The sequence below is a fragment of the Anser anser genome (assembly GCF_964211835.1).
Source record: "Anser anser genome assembly, chromosome: 3".
NCBI classification, from domain to species: domain Eukaryota; kingdom Metazoa; phylum Chordata; class Aves; order Anseriformes; family Anatidae; genus Anser; species Anser anser.
The window spans coordinates 3,811,214-3,839,083 of record NC_139722.1 but is presented as its reverse complement, the minus strand read 5'-3'; the positions used below and the strand labels follow the sequence as shown (position 1 = coordinate 3,839,083).

The 27,870-nt window shown below is 55.9% G+C and overlaps 3 protein-coding genes and 1 long non-coding RNA gene across 7 annotated transcripts in view; 2 read left to right on the top strand and 2 right to left on the bottom strand.

The window, feature by feature from the left end:
- The window catches only part of TRAM2 (translocation associated membrane protein 2), a 118,173-nt gene extending 110,596 nt beyond the window's left edge, over window positions 1–7,577 (bottom strand). For all 3 annotated transcript variants that reach the window (XM_083830753.1, XM_083830754.1, XM_083830752.1), the window contains exons 1-2: window positions 7,302–7,577; window positions 1,408–1,471 (exon numbers count right to left, since the gene is read on the bottom strand). In XM_083830753.1, coding sequence (XP_083686879.1) covers window positions 1,408–1,471; window positions 7,302–7,421 — 184 coding nt within the window. In that variant the 5' untranslated portion in view covers window positions 7,422–7,577. The remainder of the gene's footprint in view (window positions 1–1,407; window positions 1,472–7,301) is intronic.
- An 807-nt stretch (window positions 7,578–8,384) lies between these two features.
- Window positions 8,385–14,357, bottom strand: XKR5 (XK related 5). 2 transcript variants are annotated; one of them, XM_083830750.1, is made up of 7 exons: window positions 14,205–14,357; window positions 13,594–13,777; window positions 13,327–13,508; window positions 12,436–12,645; window positions 12,159–12,328; window positions 11,828–11,939; window positions 8,385–11,174 (listed from the first exon to the last, which is right to left on the bottom strand). In XM_083830750.1, exons 1-7 carry the CDS (start codon window positions 14,260–14,262, stop codon window positions 10,114–10,116), a joined length of 1,977 nt encoding a protein of 658 aa, XP_083686876.1. In that variant the 5' UTR covers window positions 14,263–14,357; the 3' UTR covers window positions 8,385–10,113. The 2 variants fall into 2 exon arrangements, with proteins under 2 accessions (XP_083686876.1, XP_083686875.1); XM_083830749.1 differs by lacking the exons at window positions 13,327–13,508; window positions 14,205–14,357 and having other exon boundaries at window positions 13,509–14,184.
- A 37-nt stretch (window positions 14,358–14,394) lies between these two features.
- Window positions 14,395–16,288, top strand: LOC310897319. Its single transcript, XR_014582221.1, has 4 exons — window positions 14,395–14,924; window positions 15,036–15,142; window positions 15,981–16,112; window positions 16,251–16,288. It is a non-coding gene; the product is annotated as an uncharacterized lncRNA (long non-coding RNA).
- Window positions 16,289–21,048: 4,760 nt separating this feature from the next.
- LOC310897312 (gallinacin-4-like) lies at window positions 21,049–24,133 on the top strand (the record flags this gene model as incomplete). The annotated part of the gene is made up of 4 exons (XM_083830761.1): window positions 21,049–21,222; window positions 21,621–21,779; window positions 22,516–22,602; window positions 24,003–24,133. Exons 3-4 carry the CDS (start codon window positions 22,545–22,547, stop codon window positions 24,131–24,133), a joined length of 189 nt encoding a protein of 62 aa, XP_083686887.1. The 5' UTR covers window positions 21,049–21,222; window positions 21,621–21,779; window positions 22,516–22,544.
- Between the last annotated feature and the right edge of the window lie 3,737 nt (window positions 24,134–27,870).

The window sequence follows — 27,870 nt, the reverse complement described above, 5'->3', positions numbered from 1 at the left end:
GGGTTATTCCCGACACAGCTTGGCTGGGGCTGTCTGTTTTGGAGGCAGAGAGAGGTCAGGACTGTGCCAGGGGCTGCTGGGCTGGGAAAAAGGGCTCCAGCCTGGGTTAGGTCATCAGTGGAGGGGGGACAGCTTCTCCTCTAAGTGTCACACGTCCAAGCAAGGTGACACTCAGGAGCAGGACTCTGCTGCCTGAACGGAGGTGCCTTTAAGAGATCCAAGACAGCAGCAGGGGCTGGAGGACACGAAATAGCACCCATGGGAGGCCCTGCTCTTCCAGAGCAAGAGCACCCAAAATACCCCCAGCGTCTGCGTTCAGGCAACCATTTGCAGCCTCGCAGCTTACGGGCAAGAAGCAGATTTGGGAAAAAGCTGCCGTTCCTCGTGGCATGCTGCAGAAACCTCTGCAACGTGAAGCTGAGCCCCCACCAAGCTGCTGCTTCCCCTGATCCTGCCTACCTGATCCGTCTGTCACCAACCCTGTTCATACACAAAGCTTCAGGCCAGATTTTTTTAAAGATTTGAACCTGCATAAGGTCGGAATAGGGTTTTGAAGACACCTGGAATGAAGCTGTGCATTACGCGGTCCCTGGGAGCCCCCCTGCTGGGTGCTGCGCAAAACCAGAGGTAAAAACATCGCCTCTATCGGAGCTTATAACCCCAGTATAAACTCATACGGCAAGGCTAATGAAAATAACATTACGCACGTCTGCAACTGCTCTGCCTCCTCTCCTCTCCGGGGGGGAGATGAGAGCGAGCTCTTGGTATCTCCGGGGGAAGGGAGGTAAAAGCCCTGCAAAAAGGCAGGTGAGCAGCCACCCTTCCTGCAAGGCAGCTCGCTGCACTCAGGGCTCTCTCCCCGCGGCCTCAGCCAGCCCATCATCGCCCACGGAGAGCTCAGCACCTGGGCCTGGCGAGGTGATTACAGAGCCCCTGGGACTCCTGGCAGCAGGGAGGAATAAAATCACCCGGCGCACGGGCGGCGGAAACCGTCTGGACCAGGCTCTGGGGGAGCGCAGACCACAATTTAATCTGGAAGCAGGCTGAGTTCCTCAACCCTGACATTCGGAGACTTGCAGGGCAGACCTTCCGTCTTCCCTCGTCTTATTTTCATTAAATCCCAGCCGCCCTGATCTTCGGCCGGATGATTTCTTGGCCTTAGGGGCAGCTTTCTGCTGCCACGCCAGGCTTTGTGCCCCAAATCTTTGGCCCACGCCGGTGCCCAAATCACTGCCAGGCTGGGAGGCGGCGGCCAAAATACAAGCAGGGACCGAGCCCTGCTTCCCCCTGTTTCTGATTTTACAAGCCTCCTGTGCCACCAGGCAAGACCCGAGCAGCGTGCGTTGGTGGAAGCCGAGCCGGCAGCGAGGATTTGGGGCAATCGCACGGGGCAGCAGCACCTCTTACCTGCTGTAGGCACGCTAACGTTGTACTGAGGTAAGATGAACAGGAAGGCAGTCTTGGCTGTGACCTGTCAAAAACACACGGGGAGGGGGGGGGAAGCAAATTAATTGTTAAATTAATTCATTAACTCCTCTGCCAGCCTTTATTCCCCTTTCCTACCGTGCTGGGAAAGGGGATGCGAGCAGGGCAGAAGGGAGATGTGCAGGCATCGGGTGATGGGAGAGGGGATTTGGGAAGGAGAAAGAGGTGGATAAAGGAGGGAGAGAGCTGGAGAAGCCAGCAAAGCCTGACGGGGGAGATCCTGCTTCCTATTGAGGACGAGCATCCCTCCAGCAGCACCCATCCTCGTGTGACCCTTGCTGTGGCCTCACCGAGCTCTGCGTGCCCCCATCCCTCGTTCCCACCTGCTCTCGCCCCCCGGATAAAATAAAACGAAATAAAACCCTTGGGATGAGACATCAGGTCCTCTGCAAAGCAGGGCTGCGCTGCTCGCTCTTCATTTATCGCTTTTAATTGAAGGCAGCGATCCCCCAGCAGAGAAGCAGGAGGATTCACGGCAATGGGGCAGAGCCGAGCATCCCATCCCGGTGCCCCGAAGGAGTATCCCCAAGACCAGCACATCCCAAAGCCGAAGCCAGATCAAAACCCTGTGCGATGCAGACATCCCACGCCAGCCTCTGACTGTGCCCTCATCCTGCCTGGCCAGGACACCGTCGATTTTTCCTTTTCTCCAACAAAAGGGCTCCGCCTCGCACACAACCGCCCCCCAAAATCCCGCAGCTGACAAAGAGGAGAGCTGCGCTTCCCCCAGACGTAGCTGCAACTGCTCGAGAGCTGCAGGCTATTAAAAACCCAGCTGGAAATATTGCTTCACGTCTTGCAGGACGTAGCTGGAGGGCGGGTAGGGGGGTGGGGGGGGGAGAAAAACAACCCGGGGGCTTTGCCAAGTGCTCCCGTCCCACCCCCAGGAGCATTGAGCAAGGGGCTGGTGCTGGCTGGAGCTCGGCCGCCCCGGCACCAAAACGCTCGCGGAGAAACAAGAAGCAAAGTGCCCGAGGAGAGGGAGACCGCGGGCAGGATTCGGGGTGGTAACGGAAAAATTGCGTCGCGTGGCTGGCTTAAGGAGACGCTCCTGGCTCCTGCGAGCCTTGCTGGCGAGGGAAGCGAGGTTACTTCACCCCGGAGCAGCACGGCACGGCCGGGACCGTGCAGCCAAACCCCACGGCGAGCTGGTGCAGGGCACAAAGTGAATGCATGGGTTCAGCGGTGGCCACGATGCGGCAGGGATGGGTGGCTGCCTCGCAGATGTGCCCACGGCAGCAGGCGCTGGGGGTTTCGCCTCCGTCCGGCTGCCACCCAGAGGTGGAAGCGGCTGGAAATGAGGCAGCGTCCCCGGGGATGAAGCCTCCTGGCCAGCCAGAGGGGCTGTAACCAGCCCCGTGGGTGCCCGGCGGGCATCACGGGAGCCTCGTCTGCAGTTTTCGGAGGCGGTCCCGGGGCTTTCTGAGGGCTCAGAGCATCCTTCCCACCCCTTCGACTTGAAGGGCACCTCCAGAAAGGGCACCTCCAGCTCCCCCGCAAGGCAGAGCCGAGGTTTTCTCGGCCCGGGAAGCAGCGATGGGGGCCGGGGCTGGCGGCGCTTTCTGAGCTCACGGCGAGCTCTTGGCCAGAGAAAGGAGAAGTTGGTAACGGGAAGAGCAAAGCGAGCATTATTCAGAGGCACAAGACCCGCAGCGGTGTTTGTCCTGAAATGAGAGCCCAACGAGGGAGTTTTTCAAAGGTGGGAGCGGGATTTGTCTGGCCAAGCCACGTGGGGACCATATGGGAAATGCTCTACGTTCCTTGCTCGGTGCTTGCTCTAGGCTAAGGGCACCCCTGTGCAACCCAACCCGAGGCCAACGGGGTGAGGAAGATGCTCCTCACCCTGCCTGTGCTTAAATCAGCTGGGTTTGGGAAGGTGGGATGCTCAGAGAGGCCCAGGGATGCTCCTTACGGGGCGATGCAGCACGCATTGAAGCCGCACATCGCTTGGGTTTGGTCTCTGATACAAAGCACCAAAGCTTCCCTGGCCCTTTTTCGTGTTTTTTTTTTTCCCCACAAGACAAGAGTCCAACCAAAATCCCAAATTCACTTGTACAAGCACGCGAGCTGCTTTTAATAAAGGCCCCTGAGCACGTGAATCCAAGCACCTACCCCAAAATCCCAGAATCGTGGCATGGCTGGGGCTTGGGGACATCCCTGGGTGCCCCCGTAGGGTGCCCAGCCCCACGTCCTGGCGGCTCGGGGAGCTCTCCAAGGAGTCCCCCCAGGTCCGTTTCTGCAGAGCCGCTTTCCAGCTGGGTGCCCCCGGCCTGTCCTGGTGCTGGGCCTGTTCCTCCCCAGGGGCAGGACTTTGGGCTTCTCCTCGTCGAGCTGCAGGTTTGTGTCAGCCCCCCTCTCCTGCCTGCCCAGGTCCCTCGGGATGCCAGCACGACCCTCTGGGGTCAATCGACCACGAGCATCCTTCCCTGGGGAAGCACCGGGTCGCTCTCCAAAACCCGTCCCCGCCGCCCGCACCCCAAAACCTCACCCCGGTGGGACCTGCGGGGTCCCAGCCGTGCTCCCGTTCGGGTTCCAGCTCCTCCCGAGGAAGGAAGCGGCTCCAAAGCTCCGGCGGGGGAGGCCGGGGGAGCTGCTGCAGCCCAAGCTGGGAAAAATATTTCCCGGGCTTGAAAAACAACTTCTAATTACAGATAAAACGCCGTCAGGAGATTTTTCTCCGTTTTCTTCCCCTCCACCGGCCGGAGCGCTTGCTGAAAGAAAACCACATTAGTCCCCAAGTCGGGATGGCTCGACACGGGCCCTGTACGTACACTGAAGACCAAACTTTGGACCAGAGCCCCGGAAGGTAAACAGCAGCCTTCACAGCCCCCCTGGGCGGGCAGCGGAGCGCAAACACCCTCGTCCTGCAGCGCGGCACCGCCAGCGGCACCCCCTCCTCCCTCCTGCTTATTCCCTTTCCGAACGGGACCTAAACGGGACCTAAATTCCCCTTCGTTTCTTAATTCCCCGTCCTCTAAGCCTTCCCCCTCCAGTGGGAAGGCCGTATTTTCAAAGCCCTTTCCACACACGTGGGGAGGGGAAGAGTTCATTTAGCAGGGCGCCTGGAAATAGCGCCCGGTTCGTCAGCTGGTGCTGGAGTGTCGCAGCCCGGGACGCCGTGGGTCACCAGCACGGGGAAAAGTCACTTCTGCACGAAATCCCGGCCTGTGCCCCTATTCCAGGCAGCCTCGAGCCTTTCCAGCTCCGATATTAAACCCCAAATACCCTTAGCACACGTCGAGCCCTGTCCCCACAGGCCCCCAGCGGCCGGTTCTGGGTGGGAAGGAGCGAGAAGACCGTGCCTCAGTTTCCCCATCGTGCGCAGACCGTGGCATCCGATAGAGAAATCCCCCAAAACAGCAAGATCTGCCCCAAATTCAACCCGTGAGGATGCTGCCCGGCCCCACACCATGTGCCCTGACGCGAGCTGGACAGCTGCGGGCTCAGCTGAGCCCGGCTTCGGTTTCATTTTTCTGCCAAAAAGGGTGGAAAAAAAAAAAGAAAGATATGCAAAGCGAAGACGGAGAGCAGCTGTTTCGCGTTTCCAAACTTAAAATGGTTTGGGAGGAAAAAAAAAAACAACAACAACAAAAACCACGGAAACTTTTCACGCCGGGCTTCAGCACTGCCCTCCTGAGCATCCCCGGGAGGCGCACGGCACCCCAATAACCAGCGCCGCGTCCCCAAATCAGCCGGGGCGGCACCCCGAAAATTGAACGGGCTCCTTGTGCCATCGATCTGCCGGGAATGGGAAGAGGTTGCGAGCCGAAGAGGACGCCGGAGGTGGATTTTCACGCCGTGCCGCGAGGCGGGGAGACGCTCGGCGAGCCTTCGAGCATCCCCTCCACCCCGCCCGGCGCGGGGCCGCCTGGGAAAAGGTTAAAAATCCCGTTTGCACGCCCCGCGAGCCCTCCCCTCTGCAGGAAACGGCCCCATTGTGAGCAGGACTCGGCCGTTTCCGCCCGTCGGGAAGGTGGGAACCCAGCGGGACGAGGGGGAGAACAACGAGGAGGAAGGGCCGGGGATGTCACCGGGAGGTGACACGGCCGAGCTGACACCGAAACTCACCGCGGGGGCGGCGCGAAGAACCCCAGAGGGGCGGCTCGGGGGCGTGGGGGGGCCGGGGAAGAGCAGAGCAGGATTTCTCCTCCGGGGGGAAGACAAAGCAGGAGGAAATCAGAATATAACATAATAGTAACGGCAGTGATAGTAACGATAATAACACAAGAGCCCCACGGGGGGGGGGGTCACCGCTCGCATCGGGGAGGTTTTTGTGTTTCGGAAAAACAGCCCTCGGAGCATCACGGCCCCTGAAATCCCCCCAAAGCGGCGGCACCCCGAAAGCAGCAGCTGTGGGGAGAGGAAACCTCGTGGGCGACGCAACCCCGATGATTTTTCTTTCTTTCTTTCTTTCTTTTTTTTTTTTTTTTTTTGCTGAAGTACGACTCCGAAACTCGCAGCCCAACTTCGGAGCATTTGCATGCGGTTTCGGAGCGGCGCCGGCCCTCCCGCTGGAGCTTTAGAAGCCGTCCCTTACATAAATCCACGCCACGCACTAAGCGCGAGGGTTTCGCTCGCTCATTCAACGCCTTTGCAGAAAAAAAAAAAAAAAGAAGTAAGGAAAAGGAAAAAAAAAAAAAAAGGAAAGAAAAGGGGGAGGGGGGGGGGGCTGCCAAGGAAATGGATTTCCTCCTCCTGCGATTTGCTGGAGAAGGAGCCTTTCCTCCTCCGCCAGGCCCCCCCCCCCCCCCCCCCGGCCACCCCTTTTCCCGTGCCCCGGATTCCCTTTTGAAACGTGGCACTGGGCTGGAGGGGAGGGTTTGGGCAGGGGAAGGGGGGGACCCGCTCCGGCCGCTGACCACCCGAGAGCTGCCTCCACGTAGGGAGGCCGGAGTGGGAGAAAGCAGCGCAGCGGCCTCCAGCCCTTCCCCCGTCTCCTCCCCGAAAAGAGGAGAGGAAAAAGAAAAAAAAAAAAGAGAAAAGGGAGCTGGGAGAGGGAAGGAGCAGGGGGAGAGGCGGCGGTGTTCCCGGAGCTGCTCGGCCTTCGTGGGGCTCTCGCCGGCCCCAAGTTTCCCTGCGGAGGACCAGGGGAGGCTGCGGGGAGCCGCGCGAGGCCCAGGAGCCCGCGGTGCTCGTCCCACGGCGCGGGGTCGGCTGCCTGCGGAGAAAGCACCTGGAAAGGGGCTTGAAGTCAAGGAAAAAAAAGCCCCAAAACGAGACCTGGAAAGCATCCGTCGGGGCTCGAGGTTTCCTCGCGGGAGGCCGCGGGTCGAGGCAGCCTCCAGGCACGGGGACGGGAGGCCGACGGTGCTCGGGGTGCTGTGCGGGGCAGGGACCGTCCCCAGCAGGGGTGGCGGATTTTGGGGTGGGGGGCAGCAGGAGAAGCGGGGTTGGCGAGCACCCAGCAGCAAGCCGTGAGCCTCAGTGGTGCTAAAGGGTTTTATTTGGGGTAGGGACGGGGCACCCCAAAAGGCAGCGGTGGGGTCCCGCACACGGCTGGCTCCAGTTTTTGGGGGGAGGTTGGGGAAGGGGGGGTCCCACTGCTGGTGGGAGGGAGCTGGGGGGCGAATGGGGCGCCCCAAGGATGGAGGGGGGGGCTGGTGCCCCCAAAACCAGCGGGGGTCTGCCCCACAGCCCCCCCCCCCAGAGCTTGCTGGGGCGGTCACCCGTGGGTGCAGCACCCACGGACTGGGGGGGAGTGGGGGGCACACGGAGATGGGTGGGGGTGTCCCGGGGGGGGGGGGGGACACGCGTGGGAAACGGGACCGAGGAGGGACGGGGGAGCCGTGGGGGGGGTGTGGGGGGGGTGGGCTCACCTCGAACATGAGGGCGATGAGGACGCTGAGCACCAGGCAGAAGCCGATGTCGGCGTGGTTGTGGATGAGGAACTCCTGGCTGAAGAGCGGGTGGCTCTTGGCTCGGCGCCGGAAAGCCATGGCCGGCCCGGCACCGGCACCGGGACCGGGACCGCCACCGGGCACCGGGCTCCGGGCACCGGGAGCCGCCTCCCCGCAAACTTCCCCCGGGCCCCGCACAACTTCGCGGAGCTCCGCCGCCGCCCCGCGCAGGCGCCGCCGCCCCGCAAACCCCTCCCCGGTCCCACCCCCGGCTGCTGGGCTGGCCCCGGCACCCCCCCACCCCCCCCCCGGCCCCCCCGTGTCCCTCCATCCCCCCCGTGTCCCTCCATCCCCCCCCGTGTCCCTCCATCCCTCCCCGTGTCCCCCCCATCCCACCCGTGTCCGCGCCCCCCACCCCGTGTCCGCCCCCCCCATCCCTGCACCCCCCCCCCCACCCCGTCCCAGCACCCACCCGTGTCCGTGCCCCCCCCTCCCCCGTTTAGGGCCGCTTTTAGGGTCCCCCCCTATCCGAGCAGTGCCGGCTCTTTCCACCCGCAGCATCCCCACGGACCCCCAAAATCCCCCCCCAAAAAGGGAGCCAAGCGGTCCCGGTCCCGGTCCCCGGGGGCACAAAATTGGGTCCCCGGGCCCAATCCCGCACGCAGAGCGCGGTCCTCGGGGGTCTCATTAAGTCACGGCCCTCATTAGGGGCCTGATGAGCCCCCAGGTTCCCCGTGCCCTTTACGGGAATAGGCAAAGCACCAAAAAGGGAACCAAAAACTGTCCCGAGTCACAGCCTGGAAAAAACAAACAACAGCAACCGGGGGCAAATATTTTTTCTCTAATTCTGCCGTTTCGGTATTTTTGGAAGTGAGAAGATTTCTTTTTTTTTTTTTTTCTTTGTGGGTAAATCATTCTCGGGTCGGCCCGGGGGCTTGCATCACCTCGGAGCCGGGTGTTTTGCGCCGTGCCTCTACCCAAAGCAGCAGACGAGCGACGCCGCGACGTCTCCCATCGAGGGCAGGATCTTCTGGACCTTCTCCTCTTTAAATCCCCAGGGGTGGACGAGGTCAGAGCCCAAACCCGCTGCCGGGTGGGCTGCAGCCACCCCGAGCGCCCTGCCACCTCCTTCCAAGCCCACTTTGTTTTACCCCACCTTTTGACCGCGCTCGAAACCACCCGAGGAGGGGAGCGGGGTGGAGGGGACGGTGACGGCCACGTCCCCAAGTCCCGCTGCTCCCCTGGGCATTGTTTGCGGCTCCGGGAGGGACGCAGGCTCCGTTCCTGCCCTTTTTTCCTGCTCCTTTTTTTTCCAGGTGAGCGACGAGCGGCACAGGCAGTTCCCGCAGGTCGCTCCCCGCATTGTCACCATTTGTCACCCCGTTCCTTGCGCCCCGCTGCCCGGGGCAGGTCCCCGCCACGACGGTGGCGCTGGGGCACGAGCGAGGGTTTCCCCATGAGCCAAGCGAGCAAAAATTGGGCTCGCCAGCCACAAACGAGCAGAAATCCTTTATCCCGGGGCGTCGGAGGGCCTGGCTGAGCGGGGTGGGATGGGGACGTGCCGAGCTTCCGGCCCTTCTGCGGGTGAGAGACCCCAGCGGAGGCTCCCCAAGTTCCCCCGAGGCCCGGTGACGTTCGGGGAGCTGGAAGGAGCCTCCTGCAGCCCCGGCCAGGTTCCTCCAGGCGCCCGCTGGGCACTCAGTCCGCCACCCCCAGCACCCCAGAGCCCCCGTTTCACCCCCACCAGCTCCCATATGGGATGCCGAGGCGGTGACAGTCCCACGCACCCCTCTCCTCCCACCCCATGGGTGCCAGCACCCGCAGCGGGGCGCCTGCTTTGGAAGCCTTGGGCAGCATCTCCCTCTGGTGGCCGAGGGACACGGAGCGTCGTTTCCTTCCTGGCTGCTCCGTGGGGTGGTTGCTCACCCCCTGCTCGGTGCTGTGGGACCTCTGCTGTAGGGCGCAGCCCGCCCAACCTTCTCCTGACCCTTGGCGAGTTTTGTGATTACATCTAAAGCAGATCTGAGGCCGTTCAGGGCAATTCCCAGCGGGTTAAATACATTTATCACTCACCAGTGCAGCAAGGATGGTGTAAAACCTTCTGTGGACCAGGGCAGGACAGCAAACCCCGAATGCATTGTCTTTCCCAACCTCGTTTTGCCTGGTGACAACCAGCACAGGTTCGAGGGCAGCCCCACCACCCGACCTACAAAATATTTGATTTTCCATCTCCTAGGTCCGGTTTGGTCACGGTTTGGGGACGGGGTGAGCAGCCACCACTGCCTGCTCCAGCGTCACTCACCCCAATAATTCATTAACAGACCCCAATCAGCCCGACCGTGGACACGCAGATACGGCTTCGGTCTAATTCAATGTCCCGAGGTTGCCACCTGCAGCATGCAGAGGGTCTGGGCTCCGGCGTGGCCCCGGCAAACAGAGGGGTAAAGCTCTCACGAAGGAATTGGTGGGGGAAAAATGAACCGAGCAGCGCCGAGCCTCGGTTCGGGCCTTGCTCTGCCCAGAAGGAAAGGCACCGAGGGGGCAAAGCCCGTCAGATTTCTGTTTTAGGCACTTGTTTGTCCTGAGAAGATTCCTGCTTTGGCCAGCCTCGCAGCCCAGGAGACAGCAGCCAGGTCTCCACGTTGGGCCAGACCCGCAGCTCCTACAGGCACTTGCTTCAGGTCACCTTTCCCGACGTCACCCCAAATACCTAAAAGGCAGGATGCCCCGGCTGCCTGTCGGGGTTTTTACATAAATAAGTTTAATAAATACCCAAACCCAGCCTTTTAAGCTATTCCAGCTGCTGAGGCTCTCCAGAAGCAGGAGATGCTCCAGGAGGGGAGGCGATTTCCTCACCACGCAGGACCACGTCTGCCTGGCAGCAGGGTTTAGGGTCAGCCTTGGGGGTGGAGGTGAAGCACGGCGGCCGCAGCTTGCTCCTCGGGACGGTCCCCTGCTGGGTGTCCTGAAGGTGATGCCACCCCATGGGGGTCCCGGGGGGCCCCGCTGCCCCGCAGCCACTTGTCCTGCAGAGGGAAGAGCTGCTCTGCAGGTGCCGGTGGGCGCAGGAGCCCAGGATCGGGCTGATGCTCGCCATCCCGAGGGATGAATCCTCTCCTCTTCCTCCTCCTCCTGCCAGGCAGCCTGGGGGAGGCTGGGCTTCCTTGTCCCCTTGCAGCAGGGTCGAGGAGGTGGCCGTCGCCGTCGCCACACCGGCAGAGGTGATGCCTCTAGTGTTGGCAGTGAAGTACACGGAGGAAACCTCGTCCGGGACCGGGGAGGAGCTGCTGGGCAGGGAGGCGGCAGGGCGAGGACCAGGCTCCTGCCCTGCTCTGTCCTCCTGTGCTGCTTCTTCATCACCGACCTCGCCTTTGCTGCCTCCTCCGTTCCTCACCACCACCGATTTCGCGTCGGTCAGATCGGATCCGAGACGCAGGGGAGCGATTTCCCTCGTGGGGAGGCACAGCTCTGCCCCAGGCCTGGCTTTGCCCGCGTACACCTCTCCCACGCCACCGTCCCCAAAAGCTGCGTTGATCTGGGACACGTCCCCCGTCTTCAAGGCCAGCCTCACCAGCAGCCAGTGGTGATGGTTTGCCCACCCGTCCTCCAAGCGCCCTCCGACCTGCAGCAGCGACGAGCCGTTCTCCTTTTTGGGAGCCATTGTGGTCCCTTCCACCTCCAAGGACTCGCCGTCTCCCGAAATTCCCGAACTTTGCCCCGTTTGGGAGCTGTTTCCAGCAGCCCGATCGTCACCGGCAGCCGTGGCCCGGCAGGATTTCTCCAGGAAGCCTTCCCAGATCTCCGCGGACTTGGGGTGGAGCAGGCTGTAATAAACCACCAGAGCCGCGGCGCCTGCAAAAGAGCAGAAAAACGTCAAGGGCCGAATCCTGGCCACATTTTGGTGAGGGGCGGAGGAGAGCCCAGGTCTCTCTTTTGCAGGGATGCGGCTGGGCGTCGTGCGAGCACGGTGCAGGACTCCTTCCCCCCTCATCTCATCCCGCTTCTCCAGCCACAGAATGAGAGACACCAGAGGGTTTCACCCCACATCCATGTCTCATTTTAAGGTACCCGACCTTCCTCCTGGAGGAGCAGGACCAGCACCAGCAGCCTCCCGTTCCTGCTGGACGCCAGCTCCACAAACACCTCCTGCAAGCACCCGTGCCCTTCCGAAGCTTCAAACCCACTCCCCCATCACCGTTCGCTTTTAAAAGCTCCTCCAATGCCACTCGGAGCCAACTCTTCCCAGATTTAACTCCCCGCCAGGAGGCTGCTCCAAACCTCACCGCTCTTTTTTATTGCAGCACCCGCTTACCTCCACCCCCAAACTGAGAAAAGCTGAGAAATGAAACTCCGGGTGGATTCGGGTATACCCAAATAAATCCAGAAGCTTAAGCTTGAAGACATAAAGCAAATATTGCCGTGCAACTAAAATAGGTGATGATGCTCGTTTGCTCGAGCTGCTCTCCAAACACGTGATCCAGGCGCTAAATCCAAGGGGTTTTTACCTAGGGCAGACCCCGACAAGACGGCCCCGGTCACACCCAGGCTGTGCCTCGTCTCCGCCTGCAGGAACTCGGTGGCCAGCAGCAGCAGGAAGGTGTTTTCCACCAGCATTACCTGCGGAGCGGGGGGAGAGAAATGTCACTCGGGTCCTTCGGAGGGCTTCGGATTGCTTAAAATGACCAGCACCAGGTCTAACTCGAGACGTTGCCGATTTATTTTGCACCTACATTGCAAGTTCCCTTTTTGTCCCAGCCCAAAAAATAAATAAGTAAATAAAAACCCCATGCTTAAAAATAAAAAATAAAAGAGAATTTCCATGCCCAGGGTACTCACCAGGTAAAACACGGCCACCCTGTGCCTGGAAGCACCCGGCTGGACGTTGACGTAGCAGAAGACGTACACGGCTCCCACCAGGGCATTGAACAGCCTCCAGCGGCACGGCTGGGCCACGATGTCCGTCTGCTGGGCCACCAGCCAGAAGGCCATGAGCAGCCAGTGGATTCCTGCGAGGGGATGGCACCGAAGGGGCAAAACGGCCCCGGAGGCGGTGGGAGCAGCTCCCCGGCTGCCAACGGGACGGGGCGAAAAGGCTGAGGAGCGTCGGTCTCACCTGCCACAGCCAAAACCCAGCAGGAATAGAGCCTGGTGAAGAGCACCAGGGCCAGGACGCGGGTCCCCAGCATCCCCGTCCTCCAGAGCAGCAGGCAGAGCAGGGCTGCGGCCGGCAGGCGGACGTGGCCGGGTTTCAGCAGGCAGGAGAAGCGGCTGTAGGACACCAACGCCCAGGAGAGGGACAGCAGGGACAGCCCGGCGCTGACACCTGCATGGGGACAGGGGTGCTCAGAGGATACCCGACCGTCTTGAGGACCCCGTTTCTGCTTCAAGGAGCCACCCAGAGCATGGCGTCCATCCAAGCTAGACAACAGGTCCTATCAGCTGGAGGATTTCAAGCACTTCACCCCAAATCTGGTCTCCGCGTCATGCCAGTGCCTGCCCAAAGCGTGAGCCCCCAGCTCCATCTCCGCTCGCCGCGGTCGGACCTGAGCCTGCCACGACTTGGAGACCGGCCTTGCACGTGTCCCAGCTCCATGCCCCAGCTTCCCCCTTTGCAAAACACAGCTGGAAATTCCCCTTTTCTAAGATGCAGCCCCCAAACCCTAAATGCTCAGCGCCGCACCACGATTCGGCTGGAGCCGAGGAACGGGCGTCGGGTCCAAACCCAACCGAGGCACCACGGAGATGCTCCGTACGCTGCGAGGAGTGGCCGTGCCAGCTGGGAAAAGCCATGGTTAGCCCAAAAACTCCTCCAGGCTCAACCACAGCGGATTTTTAAGCCGTATTTATCCCTGATTGCCTTGCATCAGGGCTTCCTAACCCGCTCTGCAGCACACTTCTCCATCCAGAGCCTGCTCTGCGCCCTGCCGGGTGGGAACACGTCGCCCACCCAAACTCATCCCCCCCTCCGCAACACGAAGCGTCCTCCGGGGAGGTCCCCGCTCACCGGGGACGATGCTGGTGGGCTCAACGGCCACGACGACGTACGCCTGCAGCAGGAGGTGAGGCAGGGTCTGCAGCAGGGCCTCCAGCAGCCGCAGCGCGCACACGTCCCCGAGCTGCAGCAGCACCTCCCCGGCACCGGCGCTGCCGCCCGCCTTCGCCTCCAGCCGCAAAACATCCCAGTACCTGCAAGAGGCAGCCCAATGGGACGTCCACCACGGTTTTTGGCAGGCGCAGGGAGGCTGGGTGGGTCATGGGGTGAGGATCTCACCGCTTCCAGAGGCCCAGCTGCAGGACGTGGAGGGCCAGGAGCCCGCGGCCGGGCGGCTGGCCGTCTGCCCTGAACCAGAGGATGCTGAGGAGCTGAGGCACGTAGGCGGGTGCCAGGCAGGCGACGGTGAGCCAAAAGCAGCCCAGCTGCCCCCGCGCCAGGTAGTGGATGATGGTGCTGAGCCCTGGAAAAGAGCGGAGAGGGTGCTGGGGGATGCCAACCTAAAGATGCTACCCACAGCCTCCCCCAGGATCTGCAGCTTATCTCGGGCTTCCAGCTCCTGGGCTGCTTGTCAGCAGCAGCGCAGCCATCGCTGCCGAGGGGCTTGGCCGAAGGTGGGCTCAGATAAAGGGCGCCGGAATTCGAATTTAAAAAGAAACAAAACATCCAAAAAACTCCTTTTTTTTAAAAAAAAAAAAAAAAAAAAAAAGGGAGAAAGAGGTGTCCGGATACAAAAAGCTTTTGTTTGGGGAACGGAGGGGGCGCAGCGCTCTCTCCCCTTTTTCTCCCCTTACTCCCACTTTATCCCCCCCGCGCATCCCCTGCGCGCCCCCTGCGCGCTCCCTGCGCGCCCCCTGCGCGCCCCCTGCGCCCCCTGCGCGCCCACTCACTCGCAGCGCGCTCCGCAGCCAGCAGCGCCAGGGAGAGCCCCGGGAAGCCCCCGCGCATCCTGCGAGGAGGAGGAGGAGGAAGAGGAGGAGGAGGAAGAGGAGGAGGAAGGAGCCTCCGGGGCGCCTCCCCCCAGTGCCCCCTCTCCCCTCCCCCCCCGGGGATGTGACGTCACGCTGCTGACGTCACGCGGGCTCTTTGGGGTGCAGCGCGGAGCATTGGGGGGGTGTTTTGGGGCGATGGGGTGGGTTGCAGCATCCCGGTGTCCCCAAATCTCTGCGCCATCGCGCAAAGCCCCCCCGATATCCCCCGGCTGTCCCCGCGGGGCTGGGCGCTAGGTGGCGGCCGGGAGGTGCGAGGGGGAGCCGCAAATTAATTAGGATGTGTCCATGGGACGGTCGGCTGCTTAATTAAGTCCAAATATCACCGACGGCTTTGTTGGTGCCTCCGGGAAATCAAGCAGGAGGCTCCCGAAGCTCTGAGATCCCCTGGGCTGCCGGGGCGGTGAGGGCGTTTCGGGGCTTTCATCCATTTCCCAGTGCTTTGGGTTATTTTATTTTGTTTTTGGAAGCCGTACTGAGTTGCTTTGCCACCCTGGGAATTAAACCTGGACTCTGCTGTATTAAAAGGAGCAAAGTTTGTCACCCAGCTCCGCTTCCAGGGTTCTCTGCAGGTCCCCAGCACTGCCTGTACCCTATAAGCTCCCCCCTTGACACGTGCAGGTGAGCGACGAACCAAAGCCCCTGCGTGTGCTCAGGGATGTGCCAGGGAGCCAAATCCCATTCCCGAGGGATCTGGGACCTTCCCAGGTCTCTGTTCTCTGATTTTTCCAGACGAACAAAATCTCCGCTCGCAAATCCAGCAGCGAGGGAGCTGCGGGGGCTCCCACGGGAGCGAGGAAGGCGAAAGGCACGAAGACGAGGCTTCTCCTGGAGAGCAGGTGGGGATTTCACGGTGAGAAACTGGCCAGAGAACATCACTTGGTGGCCTGCGAGCGCTGATCTTTGCTCGGCCCTGCAGAAAGCCGAGATGCTCCCAGGGCTGAGCGCCCTCCCTGGTTTCGCAGCCTACTCCCAGTTGCGCTGGCTGCCTTCCAGCCACTGGTTTGGCCGCGCTTTTCTCTGCCGGATTTCAGCGCCCGGGAGCCCGTCCTGCTACAAAGCCCCGCAGGCCTCCAGCAGAGCTAAGAGCAGAGGACGGTGAAGCCCTCTCTCCACATTTTCTCCAGCGAGCCTAGCAAGAGAAGGTTCTCCAGCTCCTCTATGCAAAGCTGTTTCTCCAACCTTCAAATTATATATGTATTTTTTGATGGCTTGCTGCACTTTCTCATATTTTGACCCCTTTTGGAAATGGGAGCACGAGATGTGCCGAGACCTGCTGGATGTGCTGCTGGAGCTGCACCGAGAGGCAGAACAGCTTGGTGGGGCTGATTCTGGATTTGGTCTCCATGTGGCGTTGGGATTTTTTTTCGAACAAATGCTCCCTTCTGTTCAGAATCAGAACTTCTGGAGGCAAAGGTGCGTCTGATTGAGATTTGAGTACAAAGACCTCCAAGTGAGCCCGCCTGTATGTGGTGTTGGCAGAGGAGATGGGGTTTTGGGTCAGGGCACGGGAGCCAGATGTCAGTGCTAAGAGGATAATTCCTCTCGGGGTGGGGGCCTCTAGTGCCATCCACACGGGAATTTGTAATTAGAGATTACAGCGCGCATCCTTTAAGTACTTTATTTATTCGATTGCTAAATCCCCACAGATTGCATTAACCAAGGCCTTATAAACAGGTCCTTTCCTTCCTCTCGCAGTCTCTCTTGCTCTCAGCGGCTTTGGGGTGACACCCCCAATGCCAGCCCAAGCCATGAAGGTGATGCTCCTCCTGGTGCTTGTTCTCCTTGTGGCGTGCCAGGCTGCCACAGGTAAGTGCAAACGCAACCACCGGGCGCTTTTTAGGTTGACTCGTGCTATCTGCACAAAGACCTGTTAACATGGGGGCAATCTTCACGTGCGAAAATTTAAAGAAAGGTGCTTACAGGCTCTTTTTTTTGCAATTACAGTGCCAGACACTGTCATGTGTAGGAAGATCAAAGGCGAGTGCTCCTTCTTGCTGTGTTCCTTGTTCAAGACATCCATCGGTACCTGCTACAATGGCCTGGCGAAGTGCTGCATACCCTTGTGATGACCATCCGTGGTCCATGTCGGGGCTGGTGGCTTTGGTAGGGTCAGCAGCGGTGACACCCGCAGTGTAATGTTGTCCGGCTTTACCTGGCTGCTGTTTATGGTGCTGTCTGTCCCTGGAGCTGGTGGAAGTCACTTTTGCCACCTGGGTGTCCCGAAGGGAGAGCACAAGGTGGAGTTCTCACCTCTAAGAGGTTTATTTGGGAAGGGGGCCCCAGTTATGGCCCCGCTCCTTCACCTCGGTCAAGCCTGTGGAGGGGTGAGGTGCAGAGGGCTCGTGCCAGTCAAGCCTCAGAGGTCACAGTACAGCCCTGGGGAGCCTTCTCCAGCTCATGGACTTCCACCCTGCCCTTTCTACCAACCGATGTCGAAGAGCTGCAGGACGGGGACGCCTTTGGAGTCTCACTGCTCTCCTCCCACCTTGTCCCTGCCTGTGATTTGTCTCTCTGCCTTCGTCCTCACCAGCTGGCTCCTGCGTGGTGAGGTCTGACCCAGCCCCAGCTCCTCCTCTCCAGGTCTGGCCAACTCTCATTTGGTCTCTGTCGTGATACAGCAAGGGCTGGACACTGAAGTCTTCTGCTGTCTTGCAGACACTGAAAAATATCACAGCCTTACAGCATGGGAGTGATTTGTGCTCCTTTTCTCTCCTCTAACATGTATTCACCACGTCCAAAGAGTCCGGTCTGCAAATTATCTGAGTTGTGTAAATATCTAATAAAGTGTGGGTATTAAGGCCAAGCTTCTTAAGCCATTAATTGGTGAGGAGTGTTTTGATCGCTCTGGTTCCTGAGGCCTAGGACCACACATTCTGTGGGCCTTGTGTCCAGCCACAGTTTATGGGCAGGCACCTACAAACCTGGGCAAGGTTTTCTAGGCCATCTAGACCTGGGTCTGAATCCAGAGGAGGTTTGGTCAACTCCACATTTGGGGATTCATTCAGCCCAGAAAGATGGCTTAAACATCTCATGAGACATCTGTGCTGGTTTTGGAGTAGCAGCTTCTCCAGGCACAGCTAGTCCTGCCTCCATGCTGCAGTTGACATTATTGCTTAGCACGTTGCCACCACCAAAGGAGTAATCATTAATAACAACCAAGCTCTCCAAGCCCAAAGGTGGTATTTGAACCTTAATCGCTCCTTCCATCTGGGGATTTGAAAGTCCTTTGTACTCGTGAACTGGGGCTTGCACCAGCCGTAGGAGGTAGCTGAGCAAACACAAGGTACCTGCTGTTCTGATTAAGCTGTGCTCTTCCACCTGGGTTAATTTTAGCTACTGCAGTTCAGGAAGAAGAAATAACAACAGCAAAGAAAGCAGGTATTTGGTGGAATGCCAAAAAGTTGCAGTGACTCTCTCACGGGGCTGGCTTTCGGGAATAATGATAATTGAGACACCGTAGTGGTTGTATAATCATTGAAGTCAAGTGCTTTAAAGAGAATGCAAAAATCTCCACTCGTCTTGCACGGATGAAGAAACTGGGGCATGAACTGGGGAAGTGTCAGCAAGGCCTTTGTCTCCTGGTCTCCTGCCAGGAGGAGGAGGAAGATCTTGAGATGTCCTAAATTGTTCATTCCCTTCCAAAATAAGTGCAGGAACCACTGAGGAGCATACAAAATCATTCTTAATTGTGACCAACAAATGGAGACAACAAATCCTTTTGTGTAGAGCACAATCGCTGACCACATCCCAGAAATCTGAATTCCTTTGTCGTGGCTATGATAGGGCAGGTATGGAAAACCTCTTTTCCAGGAAGCTTCCCTCCACTGGAAAGAAGGATAAGGTAAGATTTGGGATTGTACAGAACTGGAAATGCCTTCATTGTTTGAAGGGGGTAATAATCTGAAGCTCAACAAGCTCAACAAGACGGGAGGGTTGAAGGCACCACTCAGCCAGTGAATGAGGGCAATGGGGAGCATCAAAGCCACCTGTGCAACCCCATACCCCATTTAGCACTGTCCCCATGCATAAGAAATTGGGAGGCAAAGGCAAAAGGAGTCTTGGCTTGCCTACAGATGAGATGTCACATGGACCTGGACGGCCCTCACGTGTTGAACCCTGTCTGTGTACTTGTTTCAACCAGTGTTTTGCTACACACCCGAGCTGCAAGTGTCTGTCAACACCCTGGAGATGGGTTTAAGCAATAGTCCCTCCCTGATGGGCCCGAAGGGCAGGTCACATCTTCCGCACGTAGTGCCCCTCCTCCAGATGATGCAGCTGAGCTGTCGTGAGGGGCGATTATATATATATATATATATATATATTAGGAAAAGGCTGATTCTTAGAAAAATTGGTCCTGGCACCCACAAGAAAAGTTTCTTCTGGATTTGGTTGTGAGTGGTGCAAAGGGCCTAATTCAAAAGTTACTTGGAGGAGAGCTGCTCTGTAAAAATTTACCACAGTACAATTAGGTTTAACTGTGTTTTGGGACCAAATATATTTAACGTGCAAATATTCAATCTCAAAAAAGCAAAAATGAGTAGAGAAAAGCACCAAAAGGAGCAGCCCGGAGGAGCAAGAAGCCTGCAGGCAGCCTGTAAGCTGTTAAAAAGGCTGTGCTGGAAACCTCAGTAAAATATTTGCTTTGACTCAAAAAGAAAACAAAGAGGTCTAAGAAAAATCCCTGCAAGGCATGAAAGGCAGGTCAGGGGAGGCTCTCACAGGGTAGAGCTGTGGTGAACAGACGGCTGACAGAGAACAGCAGCTCCCATACAGCGTGGCCGGTCAGGTTCTGATAGGAGTCAAAGAGGGCTACAAAAGAAAGCAAAGATCCCTTTACAACAGATACCCGAAGGAATAGTAGAAATTTCTGTAAATGGCAGAAAGAAGGCGAAAAGAAACCAACATTCATATTTAACCCATGCTGACTCTGTGCCCTGGAGCAGGGCCTACTCCACGAGGTGCTGAGGCCTGGGAAGTCCAAGGGGGGGACTGGGAGAGTCAGGCACGGCCTCTGTGACCCTCACACCCCTTTTTAGTTGGGCAGGACGAAAGCTGAAAGGAGTTTCTCTGTCTCTCTGGGGGTTGTGCACTTAAGGGTTAGCAGAAGGCCGGGCTCGGCCTTGCACTGCAGGACTTTTGCCCCAGCAAGACGCGCCCGGCCCGGTGTGAGAGCTGGGTGTTACCACAAGGACTCGTCACTCTCACAGCCTGAACTACGGCTAAAAGAGCAAATGCGACCAGATTTTCCTACAGGATTTCCTACAGGAAAATCTGCCGCAGGTGTTTCGAGGCAGACCGTTTTCTCCTCAGCCCTGGCGATATCGCAGAGGCCCAGGAGGCTGTGCTGTAACAGCAGGGATGGATTTTTCCTGTCCTCCAGCAGAGGGTTGTACGACCTCTGTGTCTGCCTCTGAGCTGGCTCCAAGGTCTCCCAGCGCAGAGGTCACTTGCACCACCACATCGGGCACAGATTTGGGGTTGCAGGAGGACCCGAAGCCACCTTTTGGCCCTCTGTGGTGACGCCACCCTGCTCGAGCACAGAAAATGGGCAGTGTTGCCTGGTCTCCCAAATTAATTGAGGAAAGCTGCCGTAGCCTTGCAGATGCTTCCAGGCGTATGGTATTGGGAGCATCCCAGCACGTGACAGTCCTTACTTCTAGTCTTTCAAACACAGAAGACAGCAGCTCCTGCTCAAGTATCTCCTTGAGAAGGCAGACCAAGAGAAGCTGCTGAAGGGTAAATGCAAACTTCTGCCCCTCTCTGACAACTTCACCCAGGGCTGGCTTCTTCTTCAAGCTGACCTGGGCTCATACCAAAGAGGAAGGTCCTAGAAAACCAGCATGAGGGGAAAACAACAACAATAAAGATGTAAAACATCATGTTGGGGTGGTTCACGTAATGTTTTCCACAAATCGGTGGCTTAAAATACCTTGCGTACAGTGGAGGTAATACGTACTGAAAATATTTTAGTGCAGAAGTTATATAAACAAAAAAGTAAAATAAAAACAACCAGAGCTTTCCCTTTTTTCTTTTTATTACTCATAACTATTAGATTTCTGTTTTACTTCCTCACTCCCCCCCACCTTTTCCTATTGCAGATCTTTTTAATTTCTGTTAATCAAGGTAGTGTTAATCAAACCTGTCAAAATTTTCCCTTCTGACAGCAGAAATGATGTAATATTAACAACAGCTCATTAATCCTGTTTCTGGATTTTCACAGAAGTGCTAACTTCCCATTTAACACAGCTATTTTTAACCTAATTCCGGCTGATTATTATTTTTCTTTCTGCGGTGACCTATTTTTTACCTTTGTAAAGAATTCATAGGGAAACACTGAAAATAAATGGATTCCATGGTTCCTCATTAATGAGTTGTGGGTATTTAGGGAGAAATTCTTGCCGGGATTTATTTGGTAGATGAATTAACTGCCCAGATCATTGATAGCACTCCGATGCACATGACTGTCCCCATCAAAACCCAAAGCACAATGCTGCAGAAGGCAAAATTAATACTTAGAGCTGGAAATCTTCGCATATCCCTCAAACAGCTGGATGACAATATATTGAGAACTACTTTTTTTTTTTTTTTTGAAGTTACAAGAGCAAAGGCAAGCTTAGGCCCAACACCTTACCATTATTTAGCCATCGGCTCCTAACATACCTATCATATAGCTCTGGCGGTGAATCAAACAGGGCAGGACCTGGGCGTTGGAGCACAAACATTTTTACTGTGTAATCCTCAGAGCTCCCCGGGCACAAGTCTGGCTCTTGCATTCTTCCAGCGATTTCCAGATACGGTCTCAAAGCTGGCAGAGACCGGGGACCATTCCCAGCAGGAAATTAAATGCAGTCACTCCATGGCGGAGGCTGAGATTAGAAGTGCTCTGCCTTTTCACCTGGGGACAAATCTGATGCAGGTAAGCAAAGATATGATCATCAAGTAGAATATACTTCTGTGTTCAACGAGCAGTTAAATTGAGTAACGCTAAATGGCGTTGCTCACACTAACCACAAAGGCTACCTAAACAGCAGCTTTAAGATAGCTTCAGGATTATGATTTCCTTCCATGTCATGGGGATGTGAATGAAGGGCATGCCTTTGAAAGACATGTGGTCTGTGGCCATCTGAGTGGACACGTGCTGGTTAAATCCCACCAGATATTTGATCTGGAGGTGGCCCAACGTGGCTTGCAAGAAGCTCAGTGTATTTCTCAAGGCAATACTGCAATATTTTGAAAGCAATACCTCCGTTCCTCACAGGAGGACGCTAACGGAGAGGATTTGTTGGACTGCCTTGATTCTCCCCAAAACTGCAGGGATCTTCTGATTGGCCCCTGGATGGTTGTGAACAGCAAGCATCCTTCACCAGCCTCCAGAAACCGCATAAAGCCAAGCTCTGCTCCTTCATCTTAACGTGTCTGGGTGGCTGACACTGATCCACGGGACTGTTCCAACCTAGAGCCTCCTCTTACCTGGTAACAACCAAAATCTTCTCGTTATTCAGCCTCTCTTCTAACCTTCTATCCTTCTGAAAATTGGTAGAGATTTCACATCTTTCATGTATTACATGCGTTACACTGTTATAACCTTACCTGTGCAGTAACTCTGGTCTATCAAGTGCTAGTTCAAGCAGTTCTAGAAATTTAAAGTATCGATAAGAAATAAGAGTTTTTGTTGGCTGCAGATAGAGATTTAAGAGGAAATTTTGCTGGAAATCAAGTAGCTCTTGAGTTGAATGAAAAGCAACAGCCTCTAAGCAAGAAAGTGGAGAATTTTAAGCTAACCTTGAAGAAGCTTTCTCCACTTTTTTTTTAGAAAAGCTTGAGAACATGCTTTGTGTTGCTTTGTATAAATACATAAAAATTGTCTTAGTTTGCTTTCTGAATGAACAACTTTAACTTCTGTAAAGCAAATTGAACTTATTGCAATGCGTTGCAAAGAATCAAGCGACCTAGGATAAACACTGGTTAATTAATACAATAATTAAAAGGAGGATTTTAAATTGTATTTTTTTCTGCACAGAAGCTTCCTCCTGTGCCATGGTCCTGTGTATGCTCCAGGGAACACTTAAGGCCATGGACACTGTTATAGAGAAAGTGTGTTCTAGATGACTCTTGGTCTCGAAGAGCATTTTTGTATTTCTCTCCTAAGCCCACGATGCCTGTGGAGGGACAAACCTCTTATTAATGTCTTGGTGTCATTTCTCCCTAGTGACGGCACCTCCCAGCCCGCCTTCTGCCATGAAAATCCTTTGCTTGCTCTTGGCACTCCTCTTTGTGGCATTTCATGGAGCTGCAGGTACGGTGTAAATGATAAAAGCAGATACTGATGTCTCATAAAGGTCTCTGGTCCCCTTTGGGAAGCGGCCAAGCTGCCTCCTGCAAAGTAACTTCACTCATATCATCAAACCTCGCTGGCAGATCACAGCTGATGCATGAAATTAGCAGGCAACCGCTCTGACCAGCAGTTCAGTGCCTTTGCTACTCCTCCAAAAATCCAGTCTGAGTTGAAAGCACGATGGACAGCCCCCTAATTCCCCTTCAGTTCCTGCATTTCCCCCATTAAAGCTTGCCAACTCTTGGAGCACTTTCATCGTCTCTGGCTCACCCTACAACAAACCACCCCTAATCAAATATTCTTAAGCCACATAGGAAAAAAAAAAAAAGACATTGGGTCCCGAGTTTTCCAAATATGCTTGAGGACCTTGTACATGGGTTGGGGAGGCAAAAGATCACGAGTCAAGGTCAAAATGCTGCTGGTACCCTCTGCTTGGTGGGGAATCCTATACAACCACAAGTGTTTTAGGAGGGATTAGGGCTTGATGGGGGGACCCACAGGGTGCTGGAACCCCAAACTCACGTTACTGTCCAGCAAAAGGAGCTGTTTTTAAACAGCATCCTTGAAAATGGCAAAATTACAGTGCAGGGCACTATGAGCACAAGTGTCAGTAAAGTTTTGGGGTTGATCAATGTGGGAATAGGATGGTAAATGTTCTCTGGGGTTTAAGGATGGGAAAAGACCAGGCAGGCCCAGGGAACATGCTGTATTAATTGGCAGTCTGCTCCCTGGGGCAATTTTTCACCCCTGACAACTAACACTGTCACTGATGAAACCCAGACATCCTTCTGGGAATAGTACAAACCATTCCCAAAAGCAGTCTGAATGGGAATATCGTGTTTTATGTGGGAAGAAAGTGTAGCCATGTGGACAAGAGCAATGCTGTGCTGCTTGGCCCCAGACCTAGAGGGCAATGCCCGGCATAGAAGCGGTCATTTTGCATGTGCTGTTGGGTTTATCTGTACACAGTGGCCATCTGTACGGACCTCTAGACACCAGGACCTGCTGGGAGACCTGGGTGAAACCTACAGCGAGGACAATAGGCCAGATCTGTGGAAATCCAGGCACACAAAAATAAATCCTCGTCATTCTGCCCCAAGAAGTGGCAGCTTCCCAGCTGAGCTGGTGCAGCTCTCCTGGATTGCAACCAAGTCCTAAGCAATGTTTTCTATCCCGTCTCTGCTGTCTGTTCCTGAAATCTGAGTTTCTAAGGGAGTCCTGGGCTTGGGGATACAATTCTTGTATTTGAAGAAGGAATTAGAGCATGTGTTTGCTTGTACTACCCATAGCCCTCCTCTGGATATTGCATTAGGACTGTAATGGCTCTGGGTACTTTTTTTTTTTTTTTTTGTATGGTACAGGCGTTTCCCGTCCTCCAAAGAGTCTTATGCGATGTGGCTATCGTGGGACCTTCTGCACCCCTGGGAAATGCCCTCGTGGGAATGATTATCTGGGGCTGTGCCGTGCTGGGCATTCGTGCTGTAGATGGTAAGTTTAAGATTGGGCTGGGGCAAAGCTGACTTTCCGAATTTTCATTTAACTTCTGTATGGTGGGATTTTCCTCATCAATTGAAGCCTGAAAACCTTGAAATGTTCTTTCCTTTGTGTAGGTTGTAGTGTGACCAGTTGCCCAGGATCTCCAGGGATCTGGGAATGATCTCTTCTTGCATCGCTGGATTCAGGGAACCATTGTACTGGTTATTCTTTCAATAAAGATTGGTCATTCTTTCAATAAAAGCAGTATCCAGGGAGATTGTATGGCTGTGAGGTGTGTTGTCATCATTTGTTTCTTTAGAAATATTACTCATCTTTAGAAATTTGAACAAGAAATCTGAAAACAGGTTACACCTACCAGGAATGTTTACCAAAATAATTTTGCCTCCTGCTGGGATCAAAGCTGGAGTCAGCCATCACTTCCGCAGGGAGTATGAGGAGTCACTTCTCCAGTGTGATTCTTCCGAGCACCTCTGTTCTGAAAATCTGGGGTTCCCCCTCCTAGCCCACAGCTTTCAGAGCTGGGAACAGCAGTCATTATGGGAACTGGGGAGGAGAAGACATAAGAACAAAAGAAGGCAGGTGACCTCATTTTAAGATTCAAAGCCTGGTTTTACCCTTGGTTGTTTTGGGATATATAAATTTGGAGTCAATCTGCAAAATTCATGTCAGGTGCAGTAGCAAGTCAGGTGAGCAGAATTAAACCCACGGCATTTCTTGACAATTAAACAACCCGTATGAAAGGCCAATACCCCTGCTATTCAACCGCTCCTCTTGCAAGAGGTTTCTCCTGCCCCACCCTGAACCCTAACAGAAAACTCAGAAGGTGCAGGTTGCTCTGTGAGCACTTCTTCCTCCACAGTTGGCCTGCCACGGTCAACAGCATCCTTGTGCAGATAAATTGGCCTTGAGCCCAGCACTCAGAGGCTACAGCCCGTGAATAACTTTCTGTTTGGAGCCCAGCTGGCCCGGCAGAGCACATGCATGTAGAGCCACGCTCAGCCTCCAAAGCAAAGCAACCTCAGTTAAACGCCTGTTCGCAACCAACAGGTTCCGGCTGTCTCCTGAGTCCTGCCCAGGTGAGCCATGGGTTGAGCCCAGGCAAATGAGCACTGTGCCAGAATAACCCTAACCCCAGCTCCCCCACAGCTCAGGGATGCCCGGCACTGATGGTTGGCTTTTAAGGGAAGCAACCCGAGAGCCTACAAGGGACTGACTGTAAGCCCAGAGCCTGCCGTTTGTCGCAGAGCACCTGGCCCCCCTGCAGAACCAGATATTGCCGCAAGTGATTCAGTGCCACCAGTGAAACCACAGCCTTGTGAAGGGCAGGAAACTGGGCCAACGGCCACCTCGCAGGGATTCCCCTGGATGGAGACCTCAGGAAGTTGCCGCGTGGAACCAAACCAGCAATTTGCAGTTTATGTCCTAAGAAGCTTTGCACAACCCACAGCAGCCGAGTGCTTCTTTCACAAACTGGAATGGCACAAGATGTTTTGCACAAAGACCGAGGGCTTTGTGGAGAAGGGTCGGCTTTCATGGCACAAAGGTTCGTGGCACAAAGGTGTACAGGGCAGGAGATCTGCTCGCCCCAGGGCCCCAGCAGCCCTCCCTGCACACAAAGTTCTCTTTATAGACCATGGGAGAGATGCAGGATTTCTTCAGGTGGGATTTGTCAGGATGATTTGGGACATCACCACGAGGAGGACATGATCTGTGAGGGGCAGGAGGTGAGGAGCTCAGCCCAACGGCTTCATCACTGCAAAAATCTGCCTGTGGCCAGGAGAGTCCTGCCCATGGCAGCTCCTTATAGAGCTTCATTAAGATGGTAATTAGCTACATCCCTGTGTTGTTCCTCTTCAACAAACGTCCTAGTTCAGTTTTGGGGTGGGGGAGAGGAGAGGAAGGGCCCTGCTCCTGAGCAGCATGGCTGTGTCCCCCTGGAGACACAGCTCCAAATGCCTGGTGCAGCTTCCCTCAGCGGGGAGAGAAATTCAGGCAGGAAAGAGCGAAGAAATATGACGAGGGGTTGGGATGCAAGGTATACGGATGTAACCACTCGGAACATACATTATGTATGAGTACATTTTTATGCATATATATATATTTATACACACGCACACATATATACACGATTGATGAATCTGAAATGGGGTTATAAAAGTACACCACCGATCTGCTGAGAACCAGCAAGAGATTATGTACAGCAAACTCTTACGTGGCAGAGTCATAATTGAAGCTTGTCTTTCAGAGCACTGCCAGCTGAGCGGAGATGTCATCCCGCGTGGCGTCTTCCCAGCAATTTTCAAGCGAAGCATGGAGAGAGCACGCTTCACTTGAGGAGAGGAATACAGAGCTCCTTTGTGTTGCGAAAGCACATTGCTTGCCAAGGCCTAACAAACAGGGACGCAGTGTGTGTGTCCCAAGACGTGTCCAGCAAACCACAGCGGCAAACGCCTCTTTCGCAAGGTGGGATGACACAAGACCCGGGGCTGAAGGCCTGGGAATCCTTCTCAGAGCTGTCAGAGGAGGAAGGCGATTCCTTGTCCTCTCTGACAGGGGGAGAAGAGGAAAAAAATGCTTCTTGGCCAGGCATCCTGAGGTGTCAGCGGTCCCAAGGGACGCTGCCTGTGTGGCAGAAGCTTTGCAAGAGAGGCTGAGGAAGCCGCTGGCCTTTGCCACGTGGTGGGAGCAGCTGGGATCAAAGTGCTGCTGCCGCTGGAAGCAGAGAGGTGAGGAGGCTCCTCCAGCCAGCACCCAGCAGCATCTCCTCCCGGATGGGCTGCCCCTGATCCTCGGTCCTGTCCCTTTGCAGGTGCTGCGTGACCCACGGGCGGGGGCTCTCCTCTTCCTCTCTGCCCTGCTTCCTCTTCTCCCAGGGCTGTGACCCTCTGGGCATCTCCCGGCCATGCACATCTTGCCTCTCCTCCTTGCTGTCCTCCTCCTGATGCTCCAGGCAGCAGCAGGTAAGATATGCATGAAAAGGGGCGTGGAGGATTTGTCCTTCGTAAATATTTTGTGGGGGGAAATGGAGAATTTGATGATCACAAATCATGTGTCTTCTGTTACTGCGGAACCCCGCTGGGGTCTCTCACACCCCAGATCTTTAAGGAAAGGCTCCTGTTGCAGGTCCCGAAGCAGGAACCTTGCAACAAAGCTCTCACGCTCCTGGGATGAGGCTTCACCACCTTCTCCATACCCCCAGGGCACAGCAGCACTCCTGGAGAGGAGAAGAAAGGAAGCAGGTCCTGCTTCTCCCCGTGATGTCCTCCCTTGTGCCAGGAGGGAGCCAGCTCACGTGTTGGAGACCCTCTCCCAGAGGCTGCTGTGGGATGGTGGCGAGCGTCTCCCATCCACGTGCCAGGAACATTGCCCTGTTTCCATCTGCCTGGGACTTCAGGGCAGGGGACAGTTGTGGTGGGCAAACGTTGGACATGCGGGGGGCAGGACTGTGCTGAGATGCTCTCTTCCTGCTCCCTGTAGGGCTGTCCCTTCCTCGAGGATCGCCCCAGGACTGTGAGCGCCGCGGGGGCTTCTGCTCCCAGAGGTCGTGTCCTCCAGGGATCGGTCGCATTGGCATCTGCTCCAAGGAGGTCTTCTGCTGTCGGAGGTGAGGTCAGGGCTGCCTGGTGGAGGCTGCTTGCCGGGGTTAGAGGTGATGATGTTGGAGAAAGGGGGGAATACACAGCCCAAGGGCACGGGGATGTCCCTGGGTCTCAGCCTGGGAGATGCTGCTGG

Coding starts and splice junctions, on each gene's coding strand:
- XKR5 (XM_083830749.1), bottom strand. CDS start 13,980: ATGTTTTGTTTCTTTTTAAATTCGAATTCCGGCGCCCTTTATCTGAGC. Junction 11,940..12,158: donor GGGTGGCCGTGTTTTACCTG/GTGAGTACCCTG, acceptor CCCGCTCCGCAG/GTAATGCTGGTGGAAAACAC. Junction 11,175..11,827: donor CTTGTCGGGGTCTGCCCTAG/GTAAAAACCCCT, acceptor GCTCTTTTGCAG/GCGCCGCGGCTCTGGTGGTT.